This window comes from Metopolophium dirhodum, chromosome 9 (assembly GCF_019925205.1).
Source record: "Metopolophium dirhodum isolate CAU chromosome 9, ASM1992520v1, whole genome shotgun sequence".
NCBI classification, from domain to species: Eukaryota; Metazoa; Arthropoda; class Insecta; order Hemiptera; family Aphididae; genus Metopolophium; species Metopolophium dirhodum.
Window position 1 is genome coordinate 2,222,162 of NC_083568.1, and position 16,202 is coordinate 2,238,363.

General features: G+C 30.6%; 1 protein-coding gene across 4 annotated transcripts in view; it reads left to right on the plus strand.

Annotated features, from left to right (window-relative positions):
- The window catches only part of LOC132952740 (glutamate receptor ionotropic, NMDA 3A-like), a 169,065-nt gene that overhangs the window by 87,024 nt on the left and 65,839 nt on the right, over positions 1-16,202 (plus strand). For all 4 annotated transcript variants that reach the window (XM_061025147.1, XM_061025146.1, XM_061025149.1 and 1 more), the window contains one exon: positions 2,467-2,862. In XM_061025147.1, the coding sequence (XP_060881130.1) occupies positions 2,467-2,862 (396 nt within the window). The remainder of the gene's footprint in view (positions 1-2,466; positions 2,863-16,202) is intronic.

Genomic DNA, 16,202 nt, shown 5'->3' on the forward strand with positions numbered 1-16,202 from the left:
AATAAAAATTGTTGAAATAGCAAATTTCAAAATTATTTAGTGTTGGCTTAGATTGTTAGACATCTAATAATATTAAAATGTTAATAGTTTTAAAGTAATTCACAATTATGGTTAATATTAATGATTCAATGTAACCTATTTTTATTTTTAAATTATTAATTAAACTTAATAGATTCAAAATGTTTTTTTTAACATATACGTCATATTATAGGGTTTTTTTATTCCAACAATTATTATACTTAAATTATAATTCTATTCGTGAAAAACGATTTTTGAACAATATATTGTTGGCTTACAATAATTGAAACAATTTTTCAAAAACTGGAATTTTTTCACCGATTTAATTTTTGTACAATAGTAATTACTATTTTATAATTATTATTAGGTAGGTATATAATGTTATGTAATATTATTCATGTTTTTATTTTTTATTTTATGTGTGAATATAAAAAAGCCATTTTCACAGTTCTATGGCATTATTAAAATTTCCGAGTCCTTATTATTTATTTATTTTATAAGCTTGACACGATGCGACAATATGTCATCGATTTCTTATTAAAATTGACCATGTATGTAATATTATTATTATGGTAATATTTTTATAATTCTCAGAAAATCGTCCGGTGGAATTACCTCATCGTTTTCCGTGACATTTTAGTTTTACTCGCACACTAACCAACACCCAATTACCATAAATCGTTCGATCTAAAATAATTTCCCAATACCCCGTAGACTGTATATTATTATATAATATTATAGCGTACTACATGAGTACGGAAGGTATAACAATGAAAGAAGGTACTTATGTTCATACAATATAATATAATAATAGTATACATTATAATAATTTATTATGTACGATAAACCGTTCGTTAAAATATTTGCGCCATGTTGTGGTATTTATTGTTCATACTTCATACTGCCACTTACTTATACGCGACGTTTATCGCAAGCTTAGAACAAAATGATTCTAGGCTTATCCAATCATTTTAAAAATTATTTAGCATTAATAACGCAATTCATTTTCGGATAAAAACTAGTATTTATCTTAAAGAAAATACGAGGAATGAAAATACAAAGTATGTTTAGTGTACACGCTTAACAATAATAATAGATTTATAACTAGAGTTAAATAAAACTAATTCATACTGTGAATAAACAATTTATCATCAATATTTTGACTTTGATCTACGTTTTTTATTTTACATTTAATATTATAATTCTTCCGAGACATTACTATTTATTTAGAATTGCACAAGCCACAAACAATATTTTACAATAAGATATTTTTATATTTGTAACAACTCCATAAAATTACCAAGATAGTTCGGTACCCGTTACGTGTTTGTTCTTGTTAAAAAAATCTAAAATAATCATTGATATTCGTTGGGTATTCGAATTAGTTAGAGTACAAAAAAAATTGCTCTTTGAGAAAATAATTACAAGTGGAACTTGGGAATCACTGTATGCGGGAATGATGTAATACCACTATTGGTTATCATCGGTTTGACTTGTAATAATAATAATATACCAATGCAGATACCGTAAAATATAATAATACTAAACGTAGGTACACCTGTATATTGTATTTAGTATACATTATTTATGCATTTTTCAAGGATCACATCGTTTGCATTTGATGAGAACGTATAAAATATTACTAAACATTCAAAACTATTTCACTTGAAAACAAAATATTCATATACAGGATAATTCACCAAGCATGCTGACACCTTTTTTTAAAATTTTTAAACATATACATATTAAAGGCTATATTTCCAAGTTCTTAAGATTTTTTGTACTCCTTAAGGAAATACAAACTTCTGTTTTTAAAATGACAGTTCCTCTTTCCTACAATAAATTGTTTAAAAATTCAAACGAGCAGTTGTTGAGTTATTTACCTTTGTGTAGGTACTATAAGGATTACAGGTCCATGGTAATGCATTTGAAAGGTATGGGAGGCTATGGTGATTTGAAAATGTTAATGATTAATATTAATCTATCATTTATAAAAACAGTTCAAATGTATTAAATACTTGATAAAATATTACAAATGATCTATATTTTTGTCAAACCATTTTTAAGGTTTATTTTAACAACTGAGTAATTACTCGAACAAAGTTTGAATAAGGTACATCAACATTTTCAAATAAACTTATAATAATTAACAGTAAAAACGGGAGTTTGTATCTCCTGCAGTTTGTATTCTCCACTGGACGCTCCTTAATTAGTACCTACAGAAATTCTAAATAATTTCATATTATGGTCTGTGTTTAAAATTTCATCAAATCAGAATTCGAACGAATTAATTATTAAAATGAGGGCGAGCGGCGAGCATGGTTGGTGGGAATCCTCTCTGATTATTTGAGTAATGTACTCAATGATATTACATAATATCTAAACACCTACAATTACCTAAACAACATATTGTGTATATTATAATGACATACAATTATATTTGTTTAGATCTATGGTGGAACTTTCGACTTCCGAGGCTTCTGTGGTGGTAGTGGTCGGCGACCGGGACTCGGCGCAAACCGTCTGGCGCCAGGCGGCCGCCCTCGGGCTGTTGCCCACCGGCAACGTGGCGTGGCTGTGGCTGGACATCGGCAACACCGGCGGCGGCGTCAACGCAACCGGAAAGAGGAAGGGCAACGTGCCGGTGGGAATGCTGTCGCTGCGTCCCGTCGCACCACCGCAGGCGGACAAGCACACCGTCAGGGCGGCAGTGCGCGTGTTCGCCGAGTGCGTCAAGGACGTGATGGCGGCCAGGTGCGAGGGCTGGACGCCCAAGGTGTCCAGGGTCGGGGACGCGTGCGTGGACGTTTTGCGGGGCTCCGAGTTCCCGGGCGATCTGTACAGGTGAGTCGATCGGATTGAGTATGTTATATTTTATCCCCTGAGCAGGAAATCGCGATATATTATTATAATATTCTGTGATGCAGCAAAATGAAGTCGTTGACGAAAATTATAATAATAATAATATAACGTGACGCCCACAATCATCGATATTCGACAAGCCGTGCCGTTAGGTTAGGTTAGGTTAGTTTTTAGTTTGGTTAGGCGTATTTTCGCGGACGTAACAAAAGCGAACGGTTTGCTGACTGTTTACCGGTGTGACATAAGTATTACTGTTATGAAGTTTGTTCGTCGCCAAAACAAAAATGTATTACCAAGGGTAACACTAAACCGTCGAACAAGTTAGCGATAGGAGAGAACGTTTTAGAAAACAGTTTTGACATAAAATTATCGCCAAAACGATTTATAGTAAACCGTTTGCGAAAACCTGCTTAGTATTGTTCCCCCTATACTATAATCACATGACATTATACTTACGAAGTCAGCTGTCAGACAACACTACGAACGTTTATGCCGTCATTTCAGCGGTACACACCGAACTAAATCTCAATAAGACATACGCGTTATGGGCGTAGCGTTATGAATGATTTTTAAATATTATTTTTTGTAAGTATTTTTAACACAGTATTAATTAGGGCATATTCATTACTATTTAATAGTACAATAAAATATAATATAGATTTGAATTGTAAGCGGTATTTATTTTATTTTCGCTATGTTGTGTTGTGTTATATGCTACAGATATTAATTTAATGTATTTAAATTAAACAAAGACTTTTTTATATTTCATGCATTCTGGAATTGTAGAATATCGTTTTGCACTATTCAGAATGTTCTGAGAATAATATCATCATAAAGTATTTAAATCCATATTCTGTTTACTATTTTTTTACCCTAGTATGTAGTATAAAGAGGGATTAGTTTAATATTCCCATTAGTCGTATCAGTGTTAGTGGTTTAGTACGGTCCGTACAGACTCAACTGCAAAAACATATCAAAACATAACACTTTTTTTTATCGATTCACTAAGTGCGATACACGGTTAGAGGTTTGCTTACTGCATATTTTCGTAATATCAAAATATACGTGTTTAATAAAACTGATTCCTTTTTTGTAGATCAATGTTAATTATATTAATTTACAATCATCATAAATATTATTTCTGATGTCAACATTTTTTCTCTAATTAAACTATTGTTGATTAAATGATATTTAATTTTTCTGTTAGAGATCTGTACCAATGTATTTAGTCGATAGATACATAGTTATGATATGATTAAATATTCTACAGTAGGTATAACTTAACCTGATCTTATCATAACTTAACTTTTTCTCAACTAATCATTTTCGTGAGATACCGAAAAACAGATTTCGCGTCCTACATGTACCTATACTGCCTAACCAAAGCGCCGTGTTACCATCGTTTTTTTATTGAAATACATTTACCTTTTTTGAAAAGAACGGTACATAATATTGTATCAAAATATTATCCTAGTTATAATATGCCGAAAAAATGAATAAACAATATGAGACAAAGATATGTTTCTGGACAGTCAGGGACGACTGGGAGGCACATTATAATGTTCAACATACGTGTTTCATAGGATTAATTATATGTATAAACACACAATTCGTCAGTATTAGATTATAATATACGAGTTCCTTTATTATGCATAGTTAACTTGTGTTTTCATATTAATAATTAGGTATATTTTTAAACAAAAATATTTAATTAGTTTTTGATTTGATATTTGAATGTGCTTCTGCACATAATGATTGCTAAAGTTATATTTGGTTTGGCCGTTATAGGTGAATAAACTACTTGTAACTATCATAACATAATCAAAAATATTTATGTTAACATAATATTATCAAACTTAATATAATTTAACCACAAAGTGTCGACATATTTTACGATTATCTATACTTTATTGTTCTGGTATTTTAGATATTATTTGAAAATACCTATAAATCTTGAAATATGTCTATTTTAAATAATATGCATATAAGTATATACATTTATAATTTACTACTCACAAGTTTTAAAAAAGGATAAAACTACAAGATTTAAAAGTCGTCTACGATTAGAGAAGAGACTACTCATTCTTGCACGCACTTATGTGTGTATATCTATGATCATCTTTAATAATAATTTGTACGATGCATCAAAAACGCTGTGGGCGTTTGTCCTTGTTGTCGATCGTACAAAAGACAACAAAAATTATTTCTAATCCTGTCGTTATATTATTGACTTGACCCGGGTCGCCTCTGTAAGCTTGATGAATTGAACGAAATTTCCAGTATAGGTTCACTGAAATATAATATTATTATATTGCGGCGCAGGGATCAGGCGTATTTGATGTACCTTATATGTGCACTAGACCTATTTAATCTATATATGTTATATATTGTATAGGTATAGGTTACGTCGTACATTAATTTTGGACGGGTATTGTTATTGTGTTGTTTGCGAAATCGTGTTGTTTTACTGAAATGTGAGTAGAAACTAATTAAAAAAGGTAAACACGTCTTTAACCCAAAATGTAGTAATGTCTTGTCATCATTGGAATAGAGACGGAACCATTTAATAATTACCTACCTTTAAGTTGTACGAACATTAACTTTTAATTTATAAATAGTTTTTTCGTTTTTATTTTTATTGTATTAAGGCTTCGACGACTAAGATAATTAGCCTGTAAGATTGGTAGGGTTGGTACAATAAGGTTGGAATGGTTGGTATAGTTGAAAACATGTGTCTGTGTGGCAAGGTTTTTTCGCACTATGAACCCGGATGGTTACCCATCCAGGAACTAGGATTGATTACGTGACTGATGGCAGCCAACGCGCCGCGCCAAGAAACTATAATATTCTTGTAATTTTAATTTTTTTATAAATGCTTAAATGCGATAAAAAATATCCAGCTTCTAATATTTAGAGATACAAATATAATGTTACTATAATTTATAAATAAATAATATTTTCAAAAACATTTTGAAAATATCACTTTAAATCGATAAAATATACGTAAATAATATAAAGAATGGTCGGTCCTAATTTTCATATTGCACATATAAAAAAATCAAATGAAAAATGGTTCGGACGCAATTCTATAACTCGTTAGGGAACGAGTAATTCTAGCATAGATATGTACGTTAAGCATACCTTAATTGTGTTTGAATATAAATAACAAATTTAAACAAATGTCTGTGCAGCCTTCTTTCCGCTATTAAATTAGACTTTAATTATAGCCCACAGATGTAAAATATTGTTTTAGAACATTTTTAAACTTTATGTCCTACAGAAGTGATTAAACATAATATTATAATATAATTAACTATAAATCATGATACATCTTATATACTCATCGTAAATGTACAAAATCATTTACGTTTTCTATACACTTCAGATTTAATGTGAGCCCGGACGTGTTCTTGATTTTGTAAAATATGATGTTTAAAGCCCAAAACAAGCTGCGCCTATTATTTATCGTTTGTATTTTATACAGGTAAAATAATATATATACGAGTATATTATACACGATCCGTTATAATAACCTAATTTATAAGGAAACCAATTTTCCGTTTTTACCAAAGGTATTGAGAATTCAAAAAATAATATCTGTGTAAAGGGCCCCCACCTGTGTCCATTTTTCGATCAATATAGAGGCTACTCGAATCTTTTAGAGACTTTTTATTGCTACAATAACAATCTGGACCATCTATAAATATATAATATATAAAATATCAAATATCAAAGGAATTATTGATGCGTATAGGTATGGACATTATTAATTATATTACTTGTGAAATAAATTTATTTTGTTCTCTTACCGTTTCGTAATATTTTTAAGAGTGCATATTATTGTTCATAAACTATAGATATGATATTATTGTACTTCAGCTTAACGCTCTTATTGCCATTAGAAATGTATGGAATTATACACATTTTTTTCTGTTGGTACGCACGCCTCATAAGTAAATGTTTGATTTTATTCATATAAGCCATACGAATGGAAAAAATCATTAAGCACACCTTCATGTAACATTTATATTATATCATATTACTTACGTCTGCGCAATAACATAATTCCATGTCTCAATGTCGTTATGGGGGATACCTTGGTATATTAAACATTATTCTTATCAAACACGTGCCGAACGACTTAATCATATAAATTGACACTGGCAAACGTTCATTGCCTCGGCGCAATTTCGTGTGCGAACGACCGTATACTATATTCACAAGCTCGCGTTGACACAATCGTGATACCAATTGATTCGGACGTACGACAACGTTCCATAATCTAATTTAGTGTACCACTCTTCTCACAATGCGAAACGGTCCGGTCGTCTTTTAAAATAAACTTTTCGTTGCGTTATATTCGTTTATCCCCAAAATTTCGCACACCGTTATAATGTCCAATCGTGTTAATGTAACGAATAAAAACGTCCAGCCGGTCCCGTTTTCTGTAACGGACAACATATACGCGAATACGATACCCGCGATATGACTGGTCCCGTGTTCTGTTCCATATAGGTACCAAACCGATTCGCGGAAAACCAGTGTATCCTGGTTAGCGCGCAGTGTATACCGATAAATCCCGTCTACGGCGATGTACCGAGTGGTGGAGTGCGTCCCGTTTTTAATTTTTTCCATTTCCATACCACTAATAAGTCCACGGTAGTATTACTGACAAATTATATTGAATTTCCCGGGTACGTCCTTCGGTCCACAGCCAAAACTTCTAAGAGACAGAATTTTTCTTAGAACTTAAGTATACTCGTGTAATACCTTATTCTAGACGCATTCAGTACATTAAATAAGGGTCATTTCAGGACGCACTCTGAAAACTCCTCCGTCTTTGACGTATGGAAAATCTCCCGAGATCAAACACAATCGACGTTTAGTGAGCCGTTCCTCGCAGCCGTTTTTCGTAATTACAATTACTAGCACAGCACACGTACCTACATAAACTGCAAAGCTCGGAATACAATATTATCATCACGGTCCACGGATAACGGAGAGATAATCGGGTTATTTCGTTCACTGTGAACATTTTTTTATTGTCGTTGACGTGAATATTTATGACGTCGTTTCGTCACGGTAACAACACTTTGTAAAAGGCTATTTAATAATACATAGACAAGACGTGCATTATTCGTGTACGGTGCACCAATTTTGTAAGCAATGTGCAGGTACATACTTGTTCAGTGTTTGGGTATTTTAATTTGTAACACGTAAAAACCATACAAATTCGCGTATACTAAATTATAATAGTTAAGCTTTGGGCTTATTAGAGTCGTTGAGTATAGGCCTCTGTAATTAGTGTGTTTAATCGTTATATGGCTAGTATGGCATCAATGCATCTTCTGCTTCTATTTCTAAAAATAACTCATATTAATAAACTATTACAACTAAGTATTTTTTATTCGGTGGGTTGAACTAATTTTTGCCAAAAAAAATACTATAATATGAGACAGTACTGACGCATTGTAGGACGGTGTGAGTATATATGGTATAAATACAATACAAATACATATATTATATTATCAGAGAATTTTGTTCAATTTTTAGTTTTTACAGTTGAAAAACTAATGGTCAATTTAGTATATAAAAATAATGGTTTGTTGCCGTCCACTGATAAAATCCTTAAGTGTGGCAGTTTATTTATTGATTTTTGTATTTGTAATAATTTTCACGCTCTGTACTCGAACGTAAATACTATTATTTTCATTATTTAAAATTATTAAACTAGGCCACTAAATGTGTTCATAAACTAAAACAAGGGGGACGGAGTGGCCGAGCGGACTAAGGCGTCGGCTGCGACGCAGCCGACCCGAGTTCGATACCTTGGCCGTGGTTGGTATTTTTCTTCGGGCAAGTCACGGTGTCCGGAGAACAAGTGTCGCCATCCCCCCACCCGGGGCACGGCAGAAACCTACGGGTGCCCCATTAGAAATTCTGCCAAAACACAACACACACGTGTACCAACCTACCCAATCTAAAAACCTACAGTGACCTCCCCCACACCCAATGGCCTATGTTGCCGCGGGTTACCCAATAAAAAAAAAAAAACTAAAACAAATTTTTGTTGTTATTAATGTGTAATAATGTAATTATTTTTCAAAATATATTTTGGGTGGTATAAGCCATACTAACCCAATTATCCTCACTGTTGAAGATTTGAGCAAATTTTCTGTTCGAATCCATATAAAACGTGATGGCAGACACATATAAAATAATTTATAAACATCATTGTAAAACCATTACACTCATTGCTCTGCTCAGAAATTAGAATTAGATTTTTATTTTATACTACCTATGACTTACGTCTTGTATCGCATTATGATGTTATTTCTTTATATTTTTTTCAATAATAATCCATTTTTTACTTACCTCTGTTTGAAATATGTTCTAATCATATTATATAATATCTATCAATGATTAATGCGTTCAAAAATAAAAAATTATTAGATTTTATTATATGCCAACAATAATAAATATAAAACGTTCATAATTAAATTAATTGTTCACTTACAACTTTTATTTTATTATTTTGAATGAAATAATATACCATAGTATAAAGCGTATCTTGACAACTACAAAACATTTTTCAACTTAACCCAGTTTTAAGTAAAATTCAACGAATTACCAGCATTTTTTTAATGTTCTAAACCCAACATAAAATGTGATATTATTAGTTAATACCAAAAATTAATGTATTGTTATTATTTTATTTTTTTTTTTTTTATCAGGGTTAAGGCTTCAACTACTAGGTCATTAGCCTGTGGTACTGTAGGGGAGGGTACTGTAGATTTGTTTACACGTGTGTGTTTGTTTTAGCAGAATTTTTGATTTGGGCACCCGTAGGTATCTGCCATGCCCAGATGGGGGATGGCGGCACATATTCTCCGGACACCGTGACTTGCCCGAAGAAAAATGCCGCCCAAGACCGAGGTATCGAACCAGCGCCGCAACCAACGCCTCAGTCCGCTCGGCCACTCCGTCCCCCTGCTATTATTTTAATTTGTACTGTATACTGATTTGATTTTTCATGAAAAATGTGTGTATGTAGCACAAAAAATTGGACTTTCCAAAAAATCGTGGGTTTTATACACTATGGTGTATGATGATGGTGTATACACTATCATCTATTTTATGCACTCTAGATGTTTGTGAATTATTCAATATTTTATCGACAAGTTTCTGAAATTCAATATACAGTTGTCATTATAATTAATTTCTAGTAATATATAACAAGTGTTTATAGCAATGTTCACATCACGTACACATACGTCGTTTATTTGGCTTCTGCGATTTCAACATCAAAAAAAGTCTCTATAACTATTATAATCACAAAGGTTTTGTCACGTTTCTGTAGTACTATTCTTGCCTTGAATATCCTTGGGAGAACTTAATAAGTAATTAATAATAACTAATCGATACTAGGATAGTCAATTTAAGATAGTGTTTACTATGTATTCTGAATACTGAGTATATATAGCGTATAAATACAAACGAGTAACGACTATAATAATATTATATCTCCTATTTGTTCGTCTCTATTTGCAAATACATAATATTATAGGTAGGTACTACACATAAATTTAGTTGTACAGTTAACAGGTTTTTTTTAATTTATTTATTAAAATCTCAAAACTAACTTTAAAAAGAAGTTTAAATAAAAGTATCTTTTTTGGTTTTTAAGTTCAACGGTAACATGACCATTTAAAAGTATTAAGTTTCAGTTTATTCTTACCAATACATTTGTGAATAATTTTTTACATAGTATTATTTATGTTTTTTTATTTTTCTACATAAATTATATTTTCCGTCCAATATTATATAATAACATAAATAATAAATGCATAATGGTTGTTTTTCCATCATATATTACGCTTATTTATGAACAAAAACGAAATGTTATATGATTCAATACCAACGCTGTATCACTGCAATAGCATATAATATTATAATATTCTATAAAATCACATTAATCCATACGAATGTGAATGTTTTTTTTCGAGCAAAGTGTATTAGCAGTTATATTAATTAAAATGCATATAAAAAAAAATGTCACACCACTGTCCTTTTCCACGTATAGGTACCACAGTTTTTCGTGATTTTTTAACATTTTCATGACGAAACGTCGTAGCACAATGTAGGTATGTGTACAGGATGAGTGTTCTTTACCGTATAAATATTATGTTATCCATCTACATTTTTTTCAACTAATTATATTTTAAAATGTATCAATTAATATTGGTCGGCCACGTTTACAAAATTCTTTTGTATATTTTGATAAATATGTTGCATAAACTCAAAAGTATATTTATATTTTTCACATAATTTAATATTATACAATTAATTGAAACGGTAAGCTTATGAATTTGTTAAGTTTACATTTTAAAAGTCGAATTATTGGTTTTCATGCAATTATATTATATACCTATACCAAAGTACTTTATGGAGACGAACAATTTATTTTTAAATGTCTTGGAAAAATCATATCCAAACACAACTCGATGAACATCTGAGATTTATGAATTGCGTGGGTATTATAAAATAATTTACGAGTTTAAGAACACTGGATTCAAATAAAACGGCAGGGTGAGGTAGGTGTCACTATATACTACTCCGTAACTCACTCCGTACCCGTGCGTATAAAAGCATTCCGTTCGAGCTTGATTCCGAAGTTGTGGTTATACCGGCGTTAATGGTGTATATTACATATATGCATTTATATATATATAGATCAATGACGTCCCCATGATTAATGTTTGAAGTTGTCGCTATGCTTTCATAACTGGTCTTCGCCGTTAGTCCTTTCTCGGCCGGTCACGCGCGCATCACGTTGCACGGTCTTTTATGATCGCTATCGTTATTATATTATTGTTCTTTAAGCCTCCGGCCATAACCACGTGTGTAACATCCGAATGATTAATCGGCGTGGTTTTCGCATAATGAATGGTTCCGGAAACAGGACGATTCGCCCGCGATAGAATCGACATTATCTGTTTTGCGGGAAAGGCGACGCGCCGCCGCCGCCGTCGCCGCAGTTGGGGTTGATATTGGTGGTGGTTGCGGTGGTGGTGGTGGTGTGTGTGTGTGTTCGTATATAGTAGGGTAGTCGTCGGTAATAGTGGTCGTGGTGGATGGCAGTGGCGGTGCAGTAGTGGCATGACGAAACGATAAAAAAAAGAGAAATCGAACTCGGACCAATAAATAATGACTGTTCCGAGAAAACTTCTGGGACAAAATTTCCGGTATGTCAAATTGAGAAGAGGGGATGTTTACTTTTCCTCGGTCTTTCTATCGAAAAAAAATAAAGTCAATACCGTCCGGCTGAACGTCTAAATTTTTGTTATCCTACATTTAACAAGATTGTTTTGACTATACGTTTGTGTACTAAAATATAGTACTATATCGACGGTATTTTGTTAAAAGAGCCCATACCAAAATTTCAGGAAACAAATAAAACTGATTAAATACGCAATTTTATTAAACATGAGACTCCATGGAACTAAAATTACTTATTAAATTGCTTAAACTAAATTTATACTTAATGTTATATTAATTTTGTATACAAATGTATGTGGTGTAGGCCCTTTTAACAATTTAAATTTTATAAACGCCCTTCTAAAAACATATAATAATAGTGGTATAAGTCCTATTAACATTTTCATTTCTACAAATGCCCTTTTAATTTTATACAATATTTATACTATATTATATCTATTAACAGTTTCGGTTTATTATTAACTGATAATATGAAATTGGAGGGAAATTTGTTATTAAGTGTTACCAATACAAGTGATGTTCTGTGTGTAACCTTGTAAAACCACTTTGTTCAATCTGGTAATATACAAACACCAATAATCATAATTATTCTTATAAACTGTGAAGGTTGTAAACAATTAGCATGCATTCGGTGTGGTATAAGCCCTTTCAACAGTTCTGTGTAGATTATTTTAATTTTTAAAAGGGCGTCTGCATATCTTGTATTCGGTATTGCTATCTTATTTTTCAGTAGATGTATACGCCGTTTTACCAGAATATGCTCGTGATTTTTCTGAAAATTTAGATAACAAAAACGTATTTTTCGATTTTGTGTGGTAAACGCCCTTTTGACAAAATACCGTCGATATAGTTGGTAAATGGTTGGTAAAAGGAGTGGAAGACAGTTATTATAAGATCGAATTTTGAAGTTTTTTAATATGAATATATTTCATTCACAAAATATAATAATATAATATATTTTCTGCTTTTAAGCAATATAGCAATTTGTATTTGAACCGTCAATGATATTATTACCGATTGCCTATTTAAGTTTTCTTCTCTCACCCATATGGGATATGTAGTACCTATGTTTCATCCACCGCTATGATATATTTATAGATAAATTATGAAAATCTAGTGGGTTTTTACATGAATGTATGATACATACATAATAATATAAATGCATAAATACTGTGTGCTTCGATATAAACATGACTAGAGTTAAGAAGTGAAAAAATGTAGCACAATGTTAAAAATTCCGTGTGGTCACGTATTTGGGATCTGGATTATTTAACCCAAACTAACTAGAAAGTTCGTCACAACACCACGTCAGCCTTTTGAATTTGAATTTACTCCTTACGTGATCGATTTACGGGTTTTTTTTATGTTAAATACATATTATAAAAACACTATTAAACCTACCTCATTGCACCATGTACACATACATAAATACAACAGCGCCATTTCTTACAGTTAAATTTATAAGTGAGTTTTAAAATATTTAAATAAGGTACCTATATAAAATTGGAAAACATATTTTACAAAAAACAATTCCAATTCTTTCATCTTTTAAAAGTGTTACAGACTTCAAACAGATTTTTTACATCAGTCAACTTCTGAATTAATAAAAATCTAACTTTGTTAACCCATATTTTAATTTTACGATACATAACATTACTTTTTGATACGCTCATATGTACCATAAATATTTCCTAATAATACTATAATTGTGTGAGTTTGTAAGTTAGGTAACTACTATAACTAAGTCAGTTGAAAAAAAAATTGTGATACACTATAACTTTTTATTTTTATATAAACGCATTTTGTCTTTAATTTTAACTCAAGACGGAATATAATCTAACTGTAAATGTCTTAATGTTTTGGAAGAAAAGTTTGTTTAAATTTTAAAGTTATGGTTGGATGTAGGTGTTTAGGAACAGTTAACTAAAATTGGTATTGACTGAAAATTATGCGGTAGTGAGATAATAATTTAATATTATTTTACCTTTAGAGTACATTTTTATATTCGTTAATAATTTAAAATATTAAATGTTTTAAAAGTGCAGAAATTTAATATTGAAATAAATGATTCATAAAAGAATTTTCGATTTAATAGGTTTTATATTATGTCAATCATAGTGTAAAAAAATGCAGGTGCACATATTTAACATTTAAAATAAAGATATTTTTTATGACATACACGTATATATACGCGTGTTACCTATTAAATATATTATATATGTGTTTGTATAACATTTATGTATCAACAGAGATCAACCATGATAGAGAAGAAATATGCCCATTAAATATCGGAATTGATATTATATGAACTTGACAAATTAACATTTGAATTACTGTGGCGCGCATATACAAGCTTATCTACTTGGTTTTATGATTTATTAGTTGATTAGAATGTTGATATAGTCCGACCGAGAGAGGACTAATGGCATGATTTTAATTACGATCTAAATGTTAAGTAATATTATCGATATTTTAGATACATATTAAATAAACTAGTAAATAAATTTGTACAATCATTAAAACTAATTAGTCAGTGTGTACATGGGCAAACTAACGCACAAGATAATTTAAAATATGTAATAATCAATTTAGTTTTAAAACAAAATAATAAATAGCATGAATTATAGCTAAGTATAACATCCAATATAGGTTCAATCATAGTATGAGAAATATATTAAATTGTAAAGCTTATATTGATGTTATATTATTTAAATTTATTTTTAATACATTTTAGAATAGTGCACATTTATTTATTCAAGTGTTTCAAAACACATGATTTCATTCAGTATGCATGCACTCTATTGAAAAATGAATGTAATATTGTACTTTGAGTATTATAAATTGGAAAATTTCTATTATTGAAATTAAAACGCTTAATTCATTGATAAATATAGAGTTCAATATTGTCACTCATGTTTTTCATTTTTTAGTATACTTTTTAATAGTTAATTAAAAAGTTATGATTCTTAAATATTTACTCAAAATTGTAATATTAAATATTCTGTATGTTCCTTATACCACACATGGGTTAGGTACACATGGGTTAAATGGTACCAATGTAAAACGGTGTTAAAAGTAATATCAAATTACTTTTTAAATAATAAACTAGTATTGTGGTTTTTATGAGTAAAAATAAGTTGTCTACCTTTTTTATCATTTGTTTGATACGTTGTAAATATAATATTAAATCTTTTTATACAACCTAACCTAACTCAAATACTTGAACATTTCGATAAATAATAACATTCAACCTTCCCCAAAAAATTCCCAAAAATTATTATTCATATTTTGTATTATTATAGTAACATTCTGCACAATGTTACAATGGATAATCCCTGTTTCCACCAAAATGAACAATTTCTCTTTTTTTGCTAAATTGGATAACGTTATATTCATTTTTCCACTAGAAAGATAATTTTTCCTTTTAACCAAAAATAAAAATAAATAAAACATGTATAGAAAACGGAAAAAAACAGAAATTAAATATAAGACTCTAGTGCGTGATGGAAACAGAAATATAAAAATATAAAGTTGCCAAGAGTGTAAAAATTAACCATTAGTATATTTTAAGTATTGAGAATATAATGATGTGAATTCAATCCATTCACATCATAATTGCAATTTGCAATTGCAATTTCGCTTCCATTTAAGTATGATATAAAATTATATATATATTTTTATACTATGTTGTGATTTAGAAACTTTTTTGTACTTTGAATATCAATACATAATATACAATAGACAATTTTTATTATTATCACCTAATCCATTTCTCGATGAAATATATTTATCTCATCAAAATAAGTGGGTAGAGTTTCATTTATCAGTATCCATCTAGTAGTGCAGAAAAATTAAAATGGGCCACGTCCGTTCAACTATAATATTTTTTAACATTAAGTGTGATTTATTCTTCGGTAAATGAGCTACGCCGAGAATCGTTTTTTAGAATGTTTCGATTAATCACTTTCAAACGTAAAATGGAAACACTTCTGCATGCCCTCCCCAATAGGTCGCATGAAAAACAATAGCTTATTTTTAAGTCA